The sequence below is a fragment of the Hippocampus guttulatus genome, chromosome 14, assembly GCF_054856545.1.
Source record: "Hippocampus guttulatus isolate MCC_2025c chromosome 14, RoL_Hgut_1.0, whole genome shotgun sequence".
Lineage (NCBI taxonomy): Eukaryota > Metazoa > Chordata > Actinopteri > Syngnathiformes > Syngnathidae > Hippocampus > Hippocampus guttulatus.
Genome location: NC_141274.1, coordinates 3,307,819 through 3,328,300, shown reverse-complemented (window position 1 = coordinate 3,328,300; position 20,482 = coordinate 3,307,819). Strand labels below are relative to the sequence as shown.

General features: G+C 46.9%; 1 protein-coding gene across 2 annotated transcripts in view; it reads left to right on the top strand.

Annotated features, from left to right (window-relative positions):
• The window catches only part of pbx1a (pre-B-cell leukemia homeobox 1a), a 121,522-nt gene that overhangs the window by 86,918 nt on the left and 14,122 nt on the right, over positions 1-20,482 (top strand). For both annotated transcript variants that reach the window (XM_086130124.1, XM_086130123.1), the window contains exon 5: positions 17,196-17,440. In XM_086130124.1, coding sequence (XP_085986250.1) covers positions 17,196-17,440 — 245 coding nt within the window. The remainder of the gene's footprint in view (positions 1-17,195; positions 17,441-20,482) is intronic.

Genomic DNA, 20,482 nt, shown 5'->3' with positions numbered 1-20,482 from the left:
TAAGTTTAAGTAGATGCAGAGTGTTCTTATAATTGTATCTGGATCCTAGTGGTGGACGATACGACGATATTAGGTGATGAAGAACTTTAACATGTTGACGATCCCATAAAGCCAAAAGACCATGAAATCGTCTAACGGGCGCATTGTATCCAGTTTAGCTCTATCGGGGCTCAGAGCCGCTGACACGCACCCGACGAACCAATCATAGCATGCACAATGCAGTGGATGACCTGCCTCCTTGTTTGTTTGTGTAGCGGGAAAGACGAAAGCCAAAGCGAAACGGAGTTGGTCTCGAAAAAAACCCCTCCACTTCCATAGTTTGGCTTTTCCCCCGGAGGACAAGGTGCAAACCAAAGTTAAATGCAAAGTTTGCAGACTCTGTGCTGACGTCGGATGGCAACATGACGAAATTATTTAATCACACTTGCGGAGACAGCAGCCAAAATATGACACAGACAGCCAAACAAAATGGAGATCAGACACATGGCAGCTAGAGGCAGCCGCTAGCTCCGAGGTAATTCAGGCCCATGGTAACACAGTCTTTTAAACAAGTGCACTCCATATGAAAAAAAAACAAGCAAGCGGTGGAAAGACGGAACTGAGGCAGTGACTCATGATCATAACCATCAAAACAGTCGAAATAGAGGGGTTTCAAAGTCTGCTCAAAGTACTTATGAGCTGCGCAGCTGTAAATATTTCTCCAGCACTGCCATTTCTCATCTCTACTCTGAATGCCGCGATGAGATTGAACACCAAATTCAGGCTGTCCATTCATTATTATTATTATTTATTTATTTTTCATTTTGAATTGACCCTTTTTTAATAACCTATTTGGTGGGTTTCGTCCTCTCCGTGAGCCGTCACCTTACCGTGGTGGAGGGGTTTGTGTGTCCCAATGATCCTAGGAGCTAAGTTGTCTGGGGCTTTATGCCCCTGGCAGGGTCACCCATGGCAAACAGGTTCTAGGTGAGGGACCAGACAAAGCACGGCTCCAAGACCCCTTATGATAAAAAAAATTAAAGGATCTCAGTTTCCCTTGCCCGGACGCGGGTCACCGGGGCCCCCCTCTGGAGCCAGGCCTGGAGGTGGGGCTCGTTGGCGAGCGCCTGGTGGCCGGGCCTACACCCATGGGGCCCGGCCGGGCTCAGCCCGAAGAGGCAACGTGGGTCCCCCTTCTCATGGTCTCACCACCCGTGGGAGGGGTCAAAGGGGTCGGGTGCAATGCGAGCTGGGCGGCAGCCAAAGGCGGGGACCCTGGCGGTCCGATCCTCGGCTGCAGAAGCTAGCTCTTGGGACATGGAATGTCACCTCTCTGGCAGGGAAGGAGCCCGAGCTGGTGTGTGAGGTAGAGAAGTTCCGACTGGATATAGTCGGACTTGCCTCCACACACAGCCTGGGTTCTGGTACTAGTTCTCTCGAGAGGGGTTGGACTCTCTTCCACTCTGGAGTTGCTCATGGTGAGAGGCGCAGAGCAGGTGTGGGCATACTCATTGCCCCCCGGCTCAGTGCCTGTACATTGGGGTTCACACCGGTAGACGAGAGGGTTGCTTCCCTCCGCCTTCGGGTGGGGGGACGGGTCCTGACTGTTGTTTGTGCATATGCACCAAACGGCAGCTCAGCATACCCACCCTTTTTGGAGTCCTTGGAGGGTGTGCTGGAGAGTACTCCTGCTGGGGACTCCCTTGTTCTGCTGGGGGACTTCAATGCTCACGTGGGCAATGACAGTGAGACCTGGAGGGGCGTGATTGGGAGGAACGGCCCCCCCGATCAGAACTCGAGTGGTGTTTTGTTATTGGACTTCTGTGCTCGCCACGGATTGTCCATAACGAACACCTTGTTCAAACATAAGGGTGTCCATATGTGCACTTGGCACCAGGACACCCTAGGCCGTAGTTCGATGATCGACCTTGTGGTTGTATCATCGGATTTGCGGCCGCATGTTTTGGACACTCGGGTGAAGAGAGGGGCGGAGCTGTCAACTGATCACCACCTGGTGGTGAGTAGGCTCCGATGGTGGGGGAAGATGCCGGTCCGTCCTGGCAGACCCAAACGTATTGTGAGGGTTTGTTGGGAGCGTCTGGCAGAATCCCCTGTCAGAAGGAGTTTCAACTCCCACCTCCGACAGAGCTTTTCCCATGTTCCGGGGGAGACGGGGGACATTGAGTCCGAGTGGACCATGTTCCGTGCCTCTATTGTTGAGGCGGCCAATCTGAGTTGTGGCCGTAAGGTGGTTGGTGCCTGTCGTGGCGGCAACCCTCGTACTCGCTGGTGGACACCAGCAGTAAGGGATGCCGTCAAGCTGAAGAAGGAGTCCTATCGAGCCTTTATGGCCTGTGGGACCCCAGAGGCAGCTGACGGGTATCGACTGGCCAAGCGGAACGCAGCTTCGGTGGTCGCCGAGGCAAAAACCCGAGCGTGGGAAGAGTTCGGTGAGGCCATGGAAGCCGACTTCCGGACGGCTTCGAGGAAATTCTGGTCCACCATCCGACGTCTCAGGAGGGGGAAGCAGTGCACCAATAACACTGTGTACAGTGGGGATGGGGCGCTGCTGACTTCGACTCGGGACGTTGTGAACCGGTGGGCAGAGTACTTCGAAGACCTCCTCAACTCCACCAACACGTCTTCCTTGGAGGAAGCAGAGTCTGAGGACCCTGAGGTGGGCTCTCCTATCTCTGTGGTTGAAGTCACCGATGTGGTTAAAAAGCTCCTCGGTGGCAGGGCCCCAGGGGTGGATGAGATCCGCCCGGAGTTCCTCAAGGCTCTGGATGTTGTGGGGCTGTCCTGGTTGACACGCCTCTGCAACATCGCGTGGTCAACGGGGAGAGTGCCTCTGGATTGGCAGACCGGGGTGGTAGTCCCTCTTTTTAAAAGGGGGGACCGGAGGGTGTGTTCCAACTACAGAGGGATCACACTCCTCAGCCTCCCTGGTAAGGTCTATTCAGGGGTGCTGGAGAGGAGGGTCCGTCAGGAAGTCGAGCCTCAGATTGAGGAGGAGCAGTGTGGTTTTCGTCCCGGCCGTGGAACAGTGGACCAGCTCTACACCCTTAGCAGGGTCCTCGAGGGTATGTGGGAATTCGCCCAACCAGTCTACATGTGTTTTGTGGACTTGGAGAAGGCGTTTGACCGTGTCCCTCGGGGAGTTCTGTGGGGGGTGCTTCGTGGGTATGGGGTACCGAACCCCCTGATACGGGCTATTCGGTCACTATACCACCGATGTCAGAGTTTGGTTCGCATTGCCGGCAGTAAGTCGGAATCGTTTCCAGTGAGGGTAGGACTCCGCCAAGGCTGCCCTTTGTCGCCGATTCTGTTCATAATCTTTATGGACAGAATTTCTAGGCGCAGCCGAAGCGTTGAGGGCGTCCGTTTTGGTGGCCTCAGTATTGCATCCCTGCTTTTTGCAGATGATGTGGTGCTGTTGGCTCCTTCAAACGGGGCTCTCCAACTCTCACTGGAGCGTTTCGCAGCTGAGTGTGAAGCGGTTGGGATGAAAATCAGCACCTCCAAATCTGAAACCATGGTCCTCAGTCGGAAAAGGGTGGAGTGCCCCCTCCGGGTCGGGGGAGAGATCTTGCCCCAAGTGGAGGAGTTTAAGTATCTTGGGGTCTTGTTCACGAGTGAGGGCAGGAGGGAGCGAGAGATCGACAGGCGGATCGGTGCAGCGTCTGCTGTGATGCGGACGTTGTATCGGTCTGTCGTGGTGAAGAAGGAGCTGAGCCAAAGGGCGAAGCTCTCAATTTACCGGTCGATCTACGTTCCAACCCTCATCTATGGTCACGAGCTATGGGTCGTGACCGAAAGAACGAGATCCCGGATACAAGCGGCCGAAATGAGTTTTCTCCGCAGGGTGTCCGGGCTCTCCCTTAGAGATAAGGTGAGAAGCTCGGTCATCCGGGAGGGGCTCAGAGTCGAGCCGCTTCTCCTCCACATCGAGAGGAGCCAGATGAGGTGGCTTGGGCATCTGATTCGGATGCCTCCTGAACGCCTCCCTGGTGAGGTGTTCCGGGCATGTCCCACCGGGAGGAGACCCCGGGGAAGACCCAGGACACGCTGGAGTGACTATGTCACCCAGCTGGCCTGGGAACGCCTCGGGATCCCCCGGGGAGAGCTGGAAGAAGTAGCTAGGGAGAGGGAAGTCTGGGCTTCCCTGCTAAAGCTGTTGCCCCCGCGACCCGGCCCCGGATAAGCGGTAGAAGATGGATGGATGGATGGATGGTGGGTTTCGTTTTTATGTTCCAAAAGTGTCATGTGTTGTTCATTGCCTTTTATGTTAACGTTCATTGCGCAATATGATAAAAATTGCACTACTTAAATTAAAACCTGTTCGGAAAGCTCATTTGACTTAAAATGTCATTTTAAATATGTTTTATATGAGGGCAATGGTCAGTAATGTACAAATCAATCTTAAAAAAACAATCTAAAAAAAAAATTATGATAAAATTGTTAGCGTGATTTTTATTTTTCAAAAATCCTGATATGATCCTTTTGCCATTTTGCCCACCCCTACTGGATCCAGATGATTATTTTTTTTGTGCAACAATTTGATGGAAATAAAATCGTGTAAATTCAGCACACCATTTTTTTTTGTCAATATACAGTATTGTGTATTGCCAAGACGTCATCACTGTCTAGAACGTGTCACCAATTAATCTTTTATCTGAAATTCAACTAAAATATTTCATTTTGTTTAAAAAAAGGAGCCAAAAATCAGAACGCGAGCAGATACTTGCATTTTTCAGCCTTTTGCTGCAACGTCCCCCATCAAATAAAGGAGCTATCATGTTGCATTTGCACAGTGCTTTTCAGTAATGAATTCAAAGTCGCACCACCCCGACGTTTCTTTTAATCCCAATCCAAATCCCACAAGGAAGTCATGTCTCAAAGCCAAGCGAGGCGTGCGCGGTCTCACAAATGGAGTGTGATCCCTCATATTGTTTTCCGGTGCTGACAGAGAGAGGCACACTTTGCGTCGATCCCACTGGCGAGCGCCCGGGCCTGGCAAGGCTGCAAACCTCGCTGGGATTTGTGGAGTTGTGACAGCGTCCAAACAAAGTGCACACGCAGCAGAGCAAAGCTGCTCGGACCGCTTCTGCCTTGATGCGAGGCTCCATGACAAATGCTAACACCGGCAGCGAGTGTGTATGTGTGTGTACAGTATGTCCCGCTGGAGAGAATCTTTCACGTGTTGAAATATTTCAACAATGGCCAATTTTTGGCGCATTGAATTCTGTGTCTCGACTTGGTGCTCAACTTGGATGACCTCTTCCGGCTGCTGCTTAGCTTTGTCGTCAATTTAATAGTTAACAGCAAATATTAATCAGAGATGGTCTTATGTGTCCCTAAAAGTATTTTTCACGCTGATTTCAAAAATGTCTTTTGACTTATTTATTTTTTGTGGCACATCAGGTTTTTGATCCAAGTTGCTCATTGTGGATTTGACCATGCGTTTTTTTATAGGAAAAAAAAATTCACCTGTTGCTGAACCTCGCTCTCAATTCAGAAATATGACAACATATATTACTGTATTATATTTTTGTGTTATTATATTATTTATTGTTATGAAAACCGCCGTACTACAGAAAAAAAGGCAGATTTTAGATCAAGAAAACTGGTTCAAACTCAAGGCCCAGGGGCCAGATCTGGTCCGGCACATCATTTCACGTGGCCCGCAAAAGCAAATCAAACATGTTGTTCTATGCTGCTTGCTAAGATTGTTACCAAAATTTCAAATTCTCATGTGTAATATATAAGAGAGCTATTGTAAGTTTTCTTGTTACTAAAACCCTCATTATAGGATCGTCGAATAAACCATTATTCTTGACTTCCTTATCTGTTTTTTTATCTTTCCAAGGGAACTGGTTACTATCTGATTCTGATTCTGATAATGTGGCCCGCGACAAAAATGAGTTTGACACCCCTGATCTGGAACATTTTAATTGAATTGCTGATTTAAAAAGAAAATGTACAAATTTGCTGACCTGTGTAAGAAATCATTTTATGTTTTTTTGCCCAATATTATAAAATGTTGTAGTTTTTTGTATATTTGCTCCCACACTTCTATGACTATTACGATTAATTTTATTTTATATATATTTTTTAGATGTATAATTATCAGAATTGTTATTTATGTGTTAGCTATATATTGCCAGTCAAATAATTTGGTTAAACGTTCTACTGCTGTTGAAGGACAAACTGTGTCCAAACCTTTGGCAAGGGCATGTATTCATTGAAGATATGAAGGCAAATTTGATCATGGCCTGACAGGCCTTGCTCCCACTTTGAAAAGTAGCATTGTGCCAGTGCAGACGCCAATGCAAAAACCACAAAGCAAATGTAGAATCGTGTTTGAAAACACATGTAGTGAGCAAGCAAAGTGTGTCCAAACACCTGACTCCAACCAAGCACAACTTGAGAGGGCTGATTCATTTGTACAATAGACTGATTCTTGACTAAATCATTTATTAACCCCCCCCCCCCCACCCCCCCAAAAAATAAATAAATAACATCTAGTACTGTGACTATGACCTACAGGCTTTTCCAGAGTATTCAGGACGGGGATTTCTCCATTTGCCCGAAAATCCAATGGGTATTAAAAGTCATGTCAGCTTATTCAACATTGAAAGCAGCTTTTCAAGCGGCCGCAGAACATTGACAAAGCACTTAGTTATCTTTGTGCTGCGTCATGAGACAACAACCGTGTCCCTTGTTGCTTTGCAGTTTTGTGATCCAAACTTGTGGAAGGGTTTGGGGCTTTTTTTTTTATATGTATCACCCTTTTTTATGACAGCTCAGAAATGAGCCAAACTCAAATGGCCACCATTAAAAAAAAAGACAAGAATCGATGGTTATCTGCCTTTATCTGTTCGGGACACTCGCTGGAAATAACCGACATGTACACATAAAGGCTCCATTTGGAACATGTCTATATATAGCCAAGGCAATCGGATCATATCAGTTTACCGAGGAGGAATTGGCATAAGGCTAACATCATTATCATGCCATTCAAAGCACTCAGTGACCACTTGTGCCTCATAGAGAGGAGCATTGTCATCATGGAATCTATTGCTCCTGGTGGAAATGAAATGCATCACGAGGTCATGCAAATAATGACTCACAATCGTTTTAAATAGTGGAGCGGAAGGCCGGATGTGCCATGGAGCACAGAGTGGACAAAAGTATTAGGACACCCCCCCGCATTACGCCATCAGGAAAGGAAAATGGGTGAAAACGGATGGATCGTTGCGATTATTGACGCAAATGCGGAAAGTAACGGGGTGTTATTTGGAGGTGGATAGACGAGGCCGTTATTCGCTCAAACGTTGGAAGAAAACAAGCTTGAGTGCTCTGATGAAGTTGCATCTATTCAGTTTTGCATTTGCTGCCATCCGACCATGCTAATGTGTAATTTGTTTGTCTAATGTTCGACTGTTTCTTTGCATCTATTGAGTCACGTTCATTTACCGCGGCGGCTGCTATTTGAGGATATACGTATACAGTTTTCAGTGGACAGCAATGATGTCGCCTATCAAAGTATGCTAATTATCGTATGTCTTTGTGTGGGGTGTGTTAAGACTGGATTTTCCTCCCTGATCTACTCAGAAAATGATCACCGTCACAATTGACAATTTAACCCGTCCTGTTTTTACGATCACCAATACGATAACAAGTTAGGAAGGGACCTGAAGCGTGCATTGTTGCCAGACAAAAATTGAGGAGCACCAAGTTGTGTTGAGAATTTATAGAGCGTGTTTGCCAAGTCATTCACCACGAATAAAAACAAAGCGATTGTACAGCAGCAATGTGGGCCGCAACTTTTGACTACGCCCTCCTCACCACAACCTCAAATCATAATGTTTTTGTTTTCTGCTGCTCTATGACACTTTATCCTTATTGTGTGTTTATTCTTCTTTTTATTTATTCAAACAATTCATTGTGTGCTACTATTCTCTAAACTGCTGCAACACATGAATTTATGCCACTTGGGATCATTAAATGATTATCTCGCTATTCTATACACTGGACAAGGAGTTACCAATAGTGAAGCAAACAGTAAATGATTTTTCACACTGCACTTAGTTTTCTTGGTGTTCGCAGCGGGACAGCGCCCAAGGATGACGGTGCCCCTCGTGCAAGCTTGCCCATATTTGGAAATGCTTGCGTAGCAGCCAACCAGGAACTAACAAGGACACTTAGCCCGCTGGTTGGTGAATTGCTGTGAGCACTCTGAAATCACTCCACCAGCACCTCTCCTTTTGGATGCGTCTTGCGATGTCACTGTGACGCCGCTGTCAGTTGAACATATTCGACTAAAGTTGCGCGACGCGGCACGGCGTTCCGTCCTCGCAACCTCGTAGCGCTGCCTGTTGCCATGTGTGGTGTCAAAAGGCCTTCAGCCGGGCTTCTTCTATGCCCTCTTGTTCTGATTTTCTGGCTGTCCTTGTGGATTGTCTCTCATAGGTCAGTCGTGATACTACAACAGATATTCTTTTAGAGGAGGACATTCGCGATTGTCTGTGTGTCTCAAGTACACTACAAGAGTAATGTAGAGTAAGAAATATTGCAATTTGTGTATGAGCAGTCAAAGTAGAAGATTAAGAATGCAGGGGCCTAAACAACCCCCTGATTGATTGCTTCATTAATGAAGGTTTCCGTCGCTGGACGTTTGTGCAGATCTCTCCAGATCACCATTCTATGTCCTTTCCCCCAGTGAGCGGCGTTTCCACTTTGGTGCTTCCAGCAAGGCGAGTTTGAAAGCCAGCCAGTTCCCCCCACTTCCTCCCCGTCAGCTAACGCGTGTTGCAAGTTGTCGAGCGGAGCCGAGCAAAGCCGAGCAGAACCAGGAGCGATGTCGTCTCGCGGCGTCCATATGGCGGCCGTCCTTGCACGCTAGCTTGAGGGAGCCTTTCTCCCTCAGATGTTCAGAAAGGAACCTCGGGCTCTCCGACATCTCCCCCGCCACAGTTGAGGAGGCTCACCATGGCACCCAGGTGGTGACCCGGGCCCACCAGGCAGAGCGGAACAAGAACATCAGCTTCAGTCTCTCTCCCCCCATTGTCAAAAAGCGCTCCCACCCCTGCTCAGTGCCATGCCTCCAGATGTGGCTTAATTTACTGCGACTGTGCTAATTGCTGTAATTAAGGATTAATTACTGTTAATTACCTTCGCATAAACTCATCACCAGTCAAAGAGCGGAGCCTTATGAAATGTGCCATGCTCAGAAACACACACGGCACAGGCGAGGAGGCTCGTGTTACCGGGCCGCTTGTTCCGCGTCACGTCCCGACCCACGGGGACGCTTGTAGGGCAGGACCGCCACCGTCGCCGACTTGCGACGCCTCGCCATCTGTCAATAAACGCTCCGTTTCAGCATCAGTGCGCCGGATGCCATTTGATTCGATGTTATTTATCTGCAAACGTGAGACAAATCCACTCCGATAAATAAATCAAGCTCATTTTCGTTTGCGGTCATAATTGCGTTCATTTGGTGCTGTAATAAAGTAGCAACGGCAAAGTTTGAAACAAAGTGAACTTTTATGAAAAAAAAAAGTTTTGTTCCTCCTTGTCTTCAGATTGCTATGAATGCTTTAGTTTCATTTTTTTTGGTCCCTTCTTTTTCCACGTCAAGCTGACATCATTCCGTCACACATTTCTTTATATGATCATCGGCTGCTGGCGCAGCACCAAGCTGTATTGAGACAATTCCCCTTGGCAGGCTTCTGGTAGACGGCCAATCAGAAGCAAGTGGGATTTTTTTTCTTTTTTTTCTCTCACTGTTAATCTTACCAGGAGTCAAAAACATTTCCAGATAATATATTTAATCAGGTCGCCCGATATGAGGTTTCTGAATGCCATCCAAAATTGTGGTCGCAAGGTTTCTGATTGAAATCCTACTTTCTGTTGGCAGTCAACAATGTACTTCATTTACCTTGCAAAGAATAGTGTAAATATTTAAATATCATTTGAAATAAAATGCTATTTAAAATACCTTTGTGGAGTTTGCATGTTCTCCCCGTGCCTGCGTGGGTTTTCTCCGGGTACTCCGGTTTCCTCCCACATTCCAAAAAACATGCATGGCGGGCTGATTGAACACTCTAAATTGTCCCTCGGTGTGAGTGTGAGCGCGGACGGTTGTCCGTCTCTGTGTGCCCTGCGATTGGCTGGCAACCGGTTCAGGGTGTCCCCCGCCTACTGCGCGAAGACGGCTGGGATAGGCTCCAGCAAGCCCCCGCGACCCTCGTGAGGATAAAGCGGTTCAGTTTTTCAGTTTGTCCTTGAAGACGAGCGGATACAAGACTCCTTTCCATATCTTCTATCTATGTTCTCTTCTGATGTACAAATAGCTACAGTGAATGCTGGTCTCAGGCAAGTATTGGCTTTAGAGTGTATGGTCTTGCGTAGAACACTACTTTTGGATGTACAGTCAAACCTCGGTTTTCGTCCATAATCCGTTTCAGAAGGCTGTTCGAAAACCGAATTGTTCGAAAACCGAAACCACGCTCTTTTAAAAAAAAAAAAAAGTTTATTGAACACGTCTGCTCACAGTGGAAAGCGACACTAGCAAGCGTCACTTCCTCGTCTACCCGAGGAAGCGTCATTTCCTCATGTAAGGAAGGCGAGAGGAGTCAAGTGGTTTATTCAAGTGCGCTCAGTTTGTTCGAGAACCGAAATGTGTTCGTCATCCGAGGCATAAAAAACTCGAAATTTTTGGTCGAAAACCGAATTGGTCGAGAACCTAGACGTTCGCAAACCGAGGTTTGACTGTATCTGAAGGGGTGTTCACACGGCAAGATTTGGTCCGGGGCTGCCCCAGTAGAGCGTTCCCACGTGCAAATTAGCTCCGGCGTAGCCCCGGAAAACAGCTTACACCGGACCAAATTTGATCCACCTCAGGGAGGTGGTTTAAAAATTTGCTCCGGAGCAAATGCTTGTTAGCGAAGCAGCACCGGTGTAAATTTGCACGTGTGAACGCAACTGGGTTAAATTTGCTCCAGAGCAAATGCTTGTGAAGAGTTTACGTACGGCGAGAATGCGTTGCTTTCGCGCTCTGTCGGACTTCCGTCATGTGTTTGTTTAATAACGACACAAGACTTGGCTGGTAACATCTTTCCTTTTGTAGGAGACTGGACTGTCTCGGAGTTGTTTGTGTAGTTTGTTCCTTTGTTGTGTGTTCACAACCCCCCGCGCCCCATATAATTTATTTTGTAATTTCCTCTCTTGATTTTTTGTTTGGCGCATTACGTGTTTGCTTTTCTGAGTGTCATTGAAGTCATCGTTGATTTACGTTTTCGGGGGCGGTCACTCTCGAGCAGAAGGCACGGAGACCGAGAAGGAGAAGGAAGTGCCTGTCCAGTAGTCGCTTGAGTTGTGTATACGTTTTAAAAAGAACCAACACGACAGCTCATTTGTTTTCTGTCGTTTTGCTCCGCTGCAGAAACTGCCGTGTGAACGCAAGTGGGGCTGCACCGACGCTGTGCCGGTGCAGACACGCTCAGCGGCTTTGTACGTGTGAACGCTCCACACAATTTGCTGCGGTGCAAAATATATCGCAACAAAATACATCGGTGCAGCGCCGGAGCAAATGTGTGCCGTGTGAACACCCCTTGAATTCCCCTGTCCAGGCATCATTCTCAAGTTATGCTTGATCGAGTGTCAGATGAGTGAGCGGTACTTTTCTGTGCCTGTTCCATAGGCAGGTCTTTGTCTTCACCAGCACGTGATTTTTCCTCATCCTCTGCTTTCAATGCGACCCCAAGGAGTTCATACAGCGCAGTCTCAGAGATCTTTATTTCCACACACCTTGAGAAAGACTGACAGCCCGGGGCTACTATATCGACTAGCGTAACAATGAATTATTTTAATGAAGGTTCTTTTTTTCTTTTAGCGTAAATTGGAGTGCAGTGCTATGGTGGCAAGGCGGTGTTCTGAATGGTCTTCTCCTCTGGCACTGGCTTCCTCATTATCAGGCCAAGCCCCCGGGCCTCAAACTGGCCTGCTTAGGCCCGGGATGCTGACGATAATTACCGTTATTAGGAGTAGCTGCAGGGAGAACTTGTTCTGAAAAACACCAAGCTGAGTTCTTGCCTCGCTCGCAGACGCATGCGAAAGTACCCATCATCGGCGGAGAAAGCCGGCGAGAGGGAGGCGAATGGGGAGGATAAAAAAAAAAAAAAAAGGAGGGGATGAGGGGAGCGGCCACCAAATCCGCCTAATGTGACGCCTGTCAGCTCGTCTCCTACCAGCTGTCACCTCCCAAATGCACTGGGGTTCATTTTTTTAATTGACACCTCGCTTTCCGATTCCATTTCTATTTTTCGCCTTTCATTCTCCATCCATCGCTCTCTCTCGCCTTCGCCATGCCCGCCCCCCCCAACCGCTCCTTGTCCCTAAAGCGTTTCTTTAGCTTTTTTCCCTCGTCCTTGGTATCCCCCCACCCCCACCGTGCCCGCCCAGTGTCAGATACAACACTCCCTTTCTGCACATGATACTCGAGATGGCTGATAAAACATAAAGCTGTTTTAGAGCGACTTTATGACGGTGCCCTTGTGTACTGAGCCTGTACAGTTTTCCATTACCTGGTGATGGAGGGAACATTTTGGGCCACGAGACACTCCCCGGAGTCCATTGACAGATACCACAAATCTACATCCCGGCCTCGACTGTGTTGCATTTTCAAGACATTGCAGGCGTGTTTGGGTGCGATTTTTTTCTTTTTTTCTTTTGTAAACAGCAAATTCCAATTGATGTGGCACATATTCATTTTGTGCTCTTTGGAAGTAGGTTAATGCCTGTTTTGGAGTGTCAATCCAAACTGCATAATTATCTTTGTGAAAGCAAAAACTTTTGTCGTGGATCTCCTTCGAGTGTGTATCTCAAGCCGTGACCTGAGTTAACCCTTTCATGGACCTCTATTGATAACCTGTAACCCAATAACATGATAAGCTGTCCACGTAGTGAGCGTTGTGCCTGAAAGGATTCAAAAAAAAAAGCACTGTAACAAAATCGGTTCTATTTTTCTAGTTTTGTTTTGTTTGATGCCGTCTTGCAGACAATAAGGTGCATACATCCAAACGTCACTGTACCGCCAGCAATGATAATAGCCTTCCTTATCTGAGTAGAGTTTGGTCCCAGCGTGGGTCACTTTGAGGAATGACGCGGCGGCGCGTGCTTGTAGCAAATGCAGATGAGCGGATGCTGAACTCCCCAGTGGAGCACGGAGGCGAGGACTTGTATTAGTGATACTTGTCATGTCTGCTGTAAATCACACACAGCTCCCCCTGCAACCCCCCCCCCCCCCCCCCACAGCCCTCCCTTCCTTCTCCAGGTTCCTAGGTTGTTGTTTTGTCTGAGAATGCTGCGTGGCAGGGATGAATGGTGGTGATGTTACATTATCATGTGGCTGTCGCTTTCACTCCTGCTGACTGGTCCGTGACAGGCCCACACACACACATACACACACACACACACACACACACACACACACACACACACACACACACTTGCAGAACGGCTGTGTCAGGAGCAGGCCTGATTTATTAACTGCTGAAACCCTAGATGACATGTGCCCACACAATCAATAGAAAGCACAGCCAACGCCGGGTCACGTGAGCGGGACGGGAGCGCGGCGAGGAAGGATGCAAAAGGCGCTCGCGCCAGCTTGCTGCAGAGTATATTGCATTACTCCATTGATGGGAAATGGATCCAGTCCAGCGTCGGTTGCCTCCTGCCAGTCCGAGACGAGGAAGCTCCATCACGCCCGCTGCCTCGTTTGGCCGTATATCTTCCTAATTGTGACACCATGCTTCAATATCGTTAATTAAACATGTTTTTATTTAAAGGCGCTCGCGTGGAGGCGGCCGCACCGAGGTTGCTGGCCAATGTGTGTTTTCACCCTGTGCTTTTGTGCAGTGTGTGTGTGTGTGTGTGTGTGTGTGTGTGTGTGCGCGCGCAAGCGCCGAGTACCTTGATGCTTCCCTGTGTGGGTGGCTTAATCGGCCTGTTTATTTACGCTCCCGTTGTCTGCACACAGCAGGCAGTGCGGCGGTGGATGCCAGCCAGCTCTTAAGGGAGTAAAGCAGCAGAAATTAGTTTTGTCAATAAGCAAAGGAAAGGCTTATTCTTAGAATTCCATTCATTATTCCTGCATACGGCTGGAGGATTGTTTATGACGCCTATTCATTTTTAATGTGTTGCCTTTTTGGGAGGGTGGAAGTGCTGCCCCACATTGCATACTAGGAAGGAAAGGCGGTGGGGGGGGCGTGAGGGGGGTGGTATTATACAAGAGCAAGGAGGAGACAAGAAGGAGGAGGGTGGGAGAAAGAGAGGAACATGTCCTCTCATTGTTCAATTAAGTCTGTCGGTAATGATCAAGATGAGATGATGGCCATCTTCCCTTTATAGATACTAATCTGCGACGGCCTATGAAATAAAGGCAGTTTGGAGCGGCACAATAAAAGGCTCTCCGCGCTATTATGCAAGCGCCCGCATGTGATGTATTGGACTGGGCCACTTGTGCTTGTGTCAGGTGATTATGTTAATGCACGCTCGGCGCTTGCAGAGTTCACAAAGCGCACTCTGACTGGCATTAAGGCCTTATCGATTCCTTCGCTATTAGCCAACGGAAATAAATAAAGCTGATGGCCGTGGCCGGGGTAATTATACGCAGCGCAGCGGATTGTTTGATTCCCCCTTATTAATTGTATTTATTTAATCCATTTCATGCTTTTAGCCGTGCACTCTGGGAGTCGGAAGGCAGGGAATTAATAAATCACTCTCGGGCTCATTAGATTCCCCCCCCCCCGCCCCCCGGTCGGGATGTGCCGCTATTTTGTCAGCATCCAATTGGCGAGCATTTCCTGCCGCTGGTGTGATTCACATGGAAAAATGTCTGCCAGCACACACACACTCACACAGACACACGCGCGCGCGCTTGCGTGTCTGCGCCTCCCCCCGTGTGAACTCCTGACCTTTTCCAGCCGTCTGATGGCCATTGACATTTGCCTCTCGAGTCGAGCTTGCTCACGTGTTGGAGCTGATGCGAATGGATGATGATATTGCTTGAGGAGAAAAAGAGAAGGAAGGCGGAGAGGAAAAAAAAAATCTGGGTAGAAGAAGAAAAGAGGGCAGACGAGCTCTCCATCTGGACCCCCCTCTGGCCACAAAGGTCACAGGGCGGCTCCGGCTTACATGGTCATTACAAAAGAGCCGCCGCTGTGAGTGGCCACGGCGGGAGAACAATACAGTTTACCCTTGTCGTTCTTATTCAGGATGTGCTGCTTATTATATCGCAGTGTCCCGCGCAAAACACGACGGCATGAAAGCGGACGAGCGGCGCCAGCTTTGTCTTTGTCCTTGAAGACGAGCGGATATAATGGAGGCTTGCACCTGGTCGCCTTTTCCCTTTTCGGCACCTTGGCAGGAAGACAGCCTGAGCGGCTCCTTTAGTGAGGGAGCCTTCTGGTGGCGGCAAGAGGCAGGACAAAAAATGGCTCTCGCCACTTTGTCACATGACAGCCAATGCAAACAAGCTGCCTTTGTAACTTTTCACTGACAACATCCGAGGACTACCGTATTGGCCCGAATATAAGACGGTGTTTTTTGCATTGAAATAAGCCTGAAAAGGTGGGGGTCGTCTTATATTCGGGGTCTAGACGTTATACCCATTCACGACGCTAGATGGCGCCAGATATCATTGAAGCGAATGCTGAACTTGACTCCCCAGGCCAAAGTGAACCCGTCATGAAGAATAAAAAATGGCAGTAAGAAAGAAAAGAGAAGAAAATAATGGAAGAGATAACAGAAAATGGAGAAACGTAGCGACAATCTGGAGAAAAGTGGGTCGAAGATCGGCCAGGTTAACCGTCAGCTGAGGAGAAGTTATGATGTAATTTACACTTCAAAAACTAGAAGCCATTCATTGACGAATGTGATTGCACTTTAGTTTACATATTTAAATGTTCAGATATTAAGATTTGAATGAGGCAAAATAACATGCTTTTTCTCTCAAATATATTGTTATAATCATTTGTTTCAGATGTACTGTAATTATTTTCTGTATAAAAATGAATTTGGTGTTCAAAAAGTCTTTTTTCAAACTTGAGTCTTGAAAAAGAGGGGGTCGTCTTATAATGAGTGCCGTCTTATATTCGGGCCAATACGGTATTTGTATAAAAATAGGTTTATTGTTGTGATCGTGTTATCCTGTAAGCACTTTGTAATATTCGCCATTTGCTCATTACTTTAACATCATCCTCGTTAGAGTCACGGGGAGGGTCTGACCGATTAATGGTCCGGCGTCCAGTTTAATCAGCCGATATTAGCTCTTTTGAAATCGGCAGAGCGGCCGCTTGTGTTTGTGCATTGTTGGGCACACAAGCGCGTGCGTCCATCTTGGCGGTCTCTTTCTTTGTCGTGATTGTACTTGGCCCTCCTCATCACGGCAGCCAAGTGTTCGTCGAGGGCTGCGGGCATGTGACGACAGGTTCAAATGCGCTCTCACCTCGGCGCGAGTGTGAGCAGACTTCAGACCGAGGGCCGCGTTCGCCTGACAACATGCTGCATATTGGACCGCCTGCCGCCTTTCAAATGCACTCAAAAAGTCTTTCGGAGCCCGTAAGCCTTTATTAGGATCATCATTTTAGATTGTTTGTTGTTTTTATGATTCGGGCATCAAGATTCTTGACTTTTGAACTTTAGCTCTGTCGCCTTTAAAATATGTATACTGAAATCGAGCGGCGTGTCTTTGCATTAATAACATGAATATGTTTAGTTGATGATGTGCCTTTTAAATACCCCCTGACAAGCCAATAAAGCCATCAGGGAGAAACTAACCGTAGTCTGAGCATAAGGAACGCAATGAAAGACGAACTCTGGTGCAAGGCTTTGTTCTTTTTTTTTTTTTCCTTTTTTTTAATGCATGAAATGATCGTCGGAATCGATGAAATTATGGTTTTATGATCTCACCGAGCTGCCGGCCTGTCTGAAGCGGCAGCGTTTTATGTCTCAGACTTGATCCATTAAAATGACGGCCATATTTTAAGGAGGATCGTTTGCTAGACTGACACGGAAGATGGTTAAGACGCTCCCCAAGTCGTTGTAAAACGTTCTTTTTTTTTTTTTTTTTTTTGCGTTACCTGGAGTGACAATTTGTCAGGTTGATGTCACTGTTTTGACGCTACGGTGTCTTGCTGTGTTCTCCCCAGTGCTCAGTATTCGCGGCGCCCAGGAGGAGGAACCTCCCGATCCTCAGCTGATGCGCCTGGACAACATGTTGCTGGCCGAGGGCGTCGCCGGGCCCGAGAAAGGCGGCGGGTCGGCAGCTGCTGCGGCGGCGGCGGCGGCCACGGGGGGCATCGGCGCCGACAACTCGGCGGAACACTCCGACTACCGGGCCAAGCTGACGCAGATCCGACAGATTTACCACACGGAGCTGGAGAAGTATGAACAGGTAGGAGGGGCGACGACGGCAAATTATAGCAAGCAGTTAGTTGGCTCAGCCGGAGACGACCGCAGCGAAATAAAATGATCACATCAGCTGAATCATTTTATTATTTCATTAGCTTTAATTCCTTTTGGGAGGATTCCAGCTGGACTGTTCTTTTGGCCAGGCATGAAAGCCTTGAGTGAGAGGAAGCGTATTTCCTCTAACCAAAACAAATACTTCTGATGGGCAGTTTCGACATCCAAATTGTCTGTTTACAGTGGGAGGTTGACTTGAGTTTGCTCAATCATTTAACAATTTACTCAATTTATCTGTTCAATTTTCTCCATTGAGACTAATTGAAATGCCGTTCAAATAGGGGTGTCATGCAAACCGATTAGAATCGGAAAATATGTTTTATTTTAACAGATGTGAGTGGAAATCGTACCAAATTGAATTTTCCACAGTCAAGTAGGCATCCCTAAATTGTCACTATTAATAGTGTACAGTAATCCCTCATTTATCGTGGTTAATGGGGACCAAAACCACCCGCGATAAACGTGAAGTAGCGACCCCCCCCCGTATAGGTACATGTACATGTGTATAAGAATAAAAAATATTTATAAGGCCAAATTTAATGGTATACATGCATGTAGAAGTAAATTTTGTCGTAATTAACATTACTTAATGCTGTATACGAATAGATTTAAACATGTATAAGTTAGGTTAGGTGAGTGTATGAATAACAAAATACAGTAAACGTATACAGTACATGTAGTACTGTATATGTTGCTCGATGTGACTCGCTGTTGTTTTGCTGTCTTTCGCTGCTTCTTCCGGACTTTTTTTTAATTTTTTTTTATGAATATGTTTGAAAAAATCCGCGATGCACTGAAGCCGCAATAAACGAACCGTGAAATAGCGAGGGATCACTATATCGGTAGACTATTAGCAGTGTGCTCAAGTTTAATAATGGTTTCATCCCGATGGCACCAAAGCTGGCTATTACTAGTTTTCAATGATCTGTCCTGCTCCTCATCCTCCCAGCGAAGACAAAATGAAACCAGTCTAGTGTGGCTTTGATTTTCAGCAGACGGGTCAAAGCAGCTGTCACGGTCGAGTGTGAATGTGTGTCGAGGCACAGGTCAGAGGTCAGCCACCCCTGACCTCTTCTAGCAGAGCGTCAGCAAGCTGACCTTTTCAAGAGGCGAATATAAGCTCAGTTTCCACGACGGTAGGCACACCTGCGCCATCTACTGACATGACGGTGCAAGCGCTGTATCACAAATTACGACTTTGCCGAAGCCGAGTATACACGTAGCAATTTTTCACATCTTAATCCAGATGTGAGAGACTCCGCACACGATGAAGAACAAATGGGCATGTGTGTTGACAAACGTGAGACTTTTTCTCCAGAGTACTGTCGTACAACTTCCCAGAACTAAGAGATCAGAACATATGACGCCAGTCTTAAAAGATGCTGTACTGGCTAAGGTCAACTGTACAATAGATTTTAAATTTTGCAACCACTGAATGGTTTGGGATCTGAATACATTAAAGAAACGCTGATTGAATACAAAGGTGTGCGGACTTGGGTTGAATTCTGGGCTCCACTAATTTGGAGCCCAGAGTTCAAAGCATACATGCTGCATCAGCATTTAGCTGTACGCTTGCACGCAAATGAAGTAAGATGCAGACAGTATTAAAGTTCGGCTCAAGTGGAAATGCTTTTAAATCCAGGTTAAAAAAACAAAACAGTGCTTTCCCCCCGCCCCCCACATACCTACAGTAGGATTAAGGTCTTTTCGAGCATTTCTAGAATTTATTTTTCTAAAATGATGCTCTTGCGCTGCATGTTCATTGAAACAACTTTTTTCATTTCTCTTCTTGGCTTTTAAAATCTGAAGGGTTTCCGTTTTTTTTTTTTAATGTCTTAAATTTGTTTAAGAATGAGAATAAGAAAACCTTTATTCGTCTCACAATGGAGAAATTCCCAATTTACAGCAGCAAAGTTATGAACAAAAAGTATAGGAGCTGCTGCTTACTTTCAAATGTTATATTTCGCCCTTGAATTTTTCCTTTAAATGTGTTTTTTTCACGACTGTATGTGAGTTACCTGGTGTATGAAATGCGCTAACATTTAAATAAATCTGCCTTGCCTTACAAAGATGAGCCTGTAGGAGGCAGCGGGGTTGGCAGTAACTGCTATCTTATAGTATGCACACTGTTTTTGGTAAACAAATATTTGCTGTGGTGACTGACTCGACTTATCGGCGAGCTCTGCAGAAGCCTGATAACGATCTTGATCGTTTGAATCAGGTGCATTTGGAGGAGGGAATGATTTAAAACATGCAGGATAGTGGCCCTTGAGGTAGAGCTAAGATCGGTCCTAAAAAATCGAGCCCAACCCGAACCGGCCCGAGGGTATTTAAGCCCGACCCGGCCCGAGCCCGATCACAAGTTCTGATGTAAACTTCAAGATGATGGTGATAAATGAGGCAGAGTCTTCAAACAATTGATAGATTCAGATATTAAGATTTGAATGAGACAAAATAACATGCTTTTTTCTCTCAAATATATTGTTATAATCATTTGTTTCAGATGTACTGTAATTATTTTCTGTATAAAAAATAATTTGGTGTTCAAAAAGTCTTTTTTTAAACTTGAGTCTTGAAAAAGAGGAGGTCGTCTTATAATCAGGGTCGTCTTATATTCGGGCCAATACGGTAAAAAACTGTCTTAAAAGGGCATATTTTAGCCACATTTTTAAAAGATCGGGCCAGAATCTTAACATACCCCACACCACAGGATCATCTGTCAGAGATATCCGATTATCGGGCCTTTGCTGACTTTGATCAGAAGAAGCGAAAACATTTCAAAGTCCAAAGTCAAGCTTTTCAGGGATGTTTGAGTAAAGCGTGGACCGCGGCCAGCGGTTACATGAGTCGCAGTGCCGTTCTCCTCCAAAGACTTGAATGTCGCATCACTCCCTGGGAAGTCAAAGCGCCAGTTGCGGCTTTGTCATCTTCTCCAGCGGACGGCAAGTCATCGCCGACTGTCAAAGTCAAT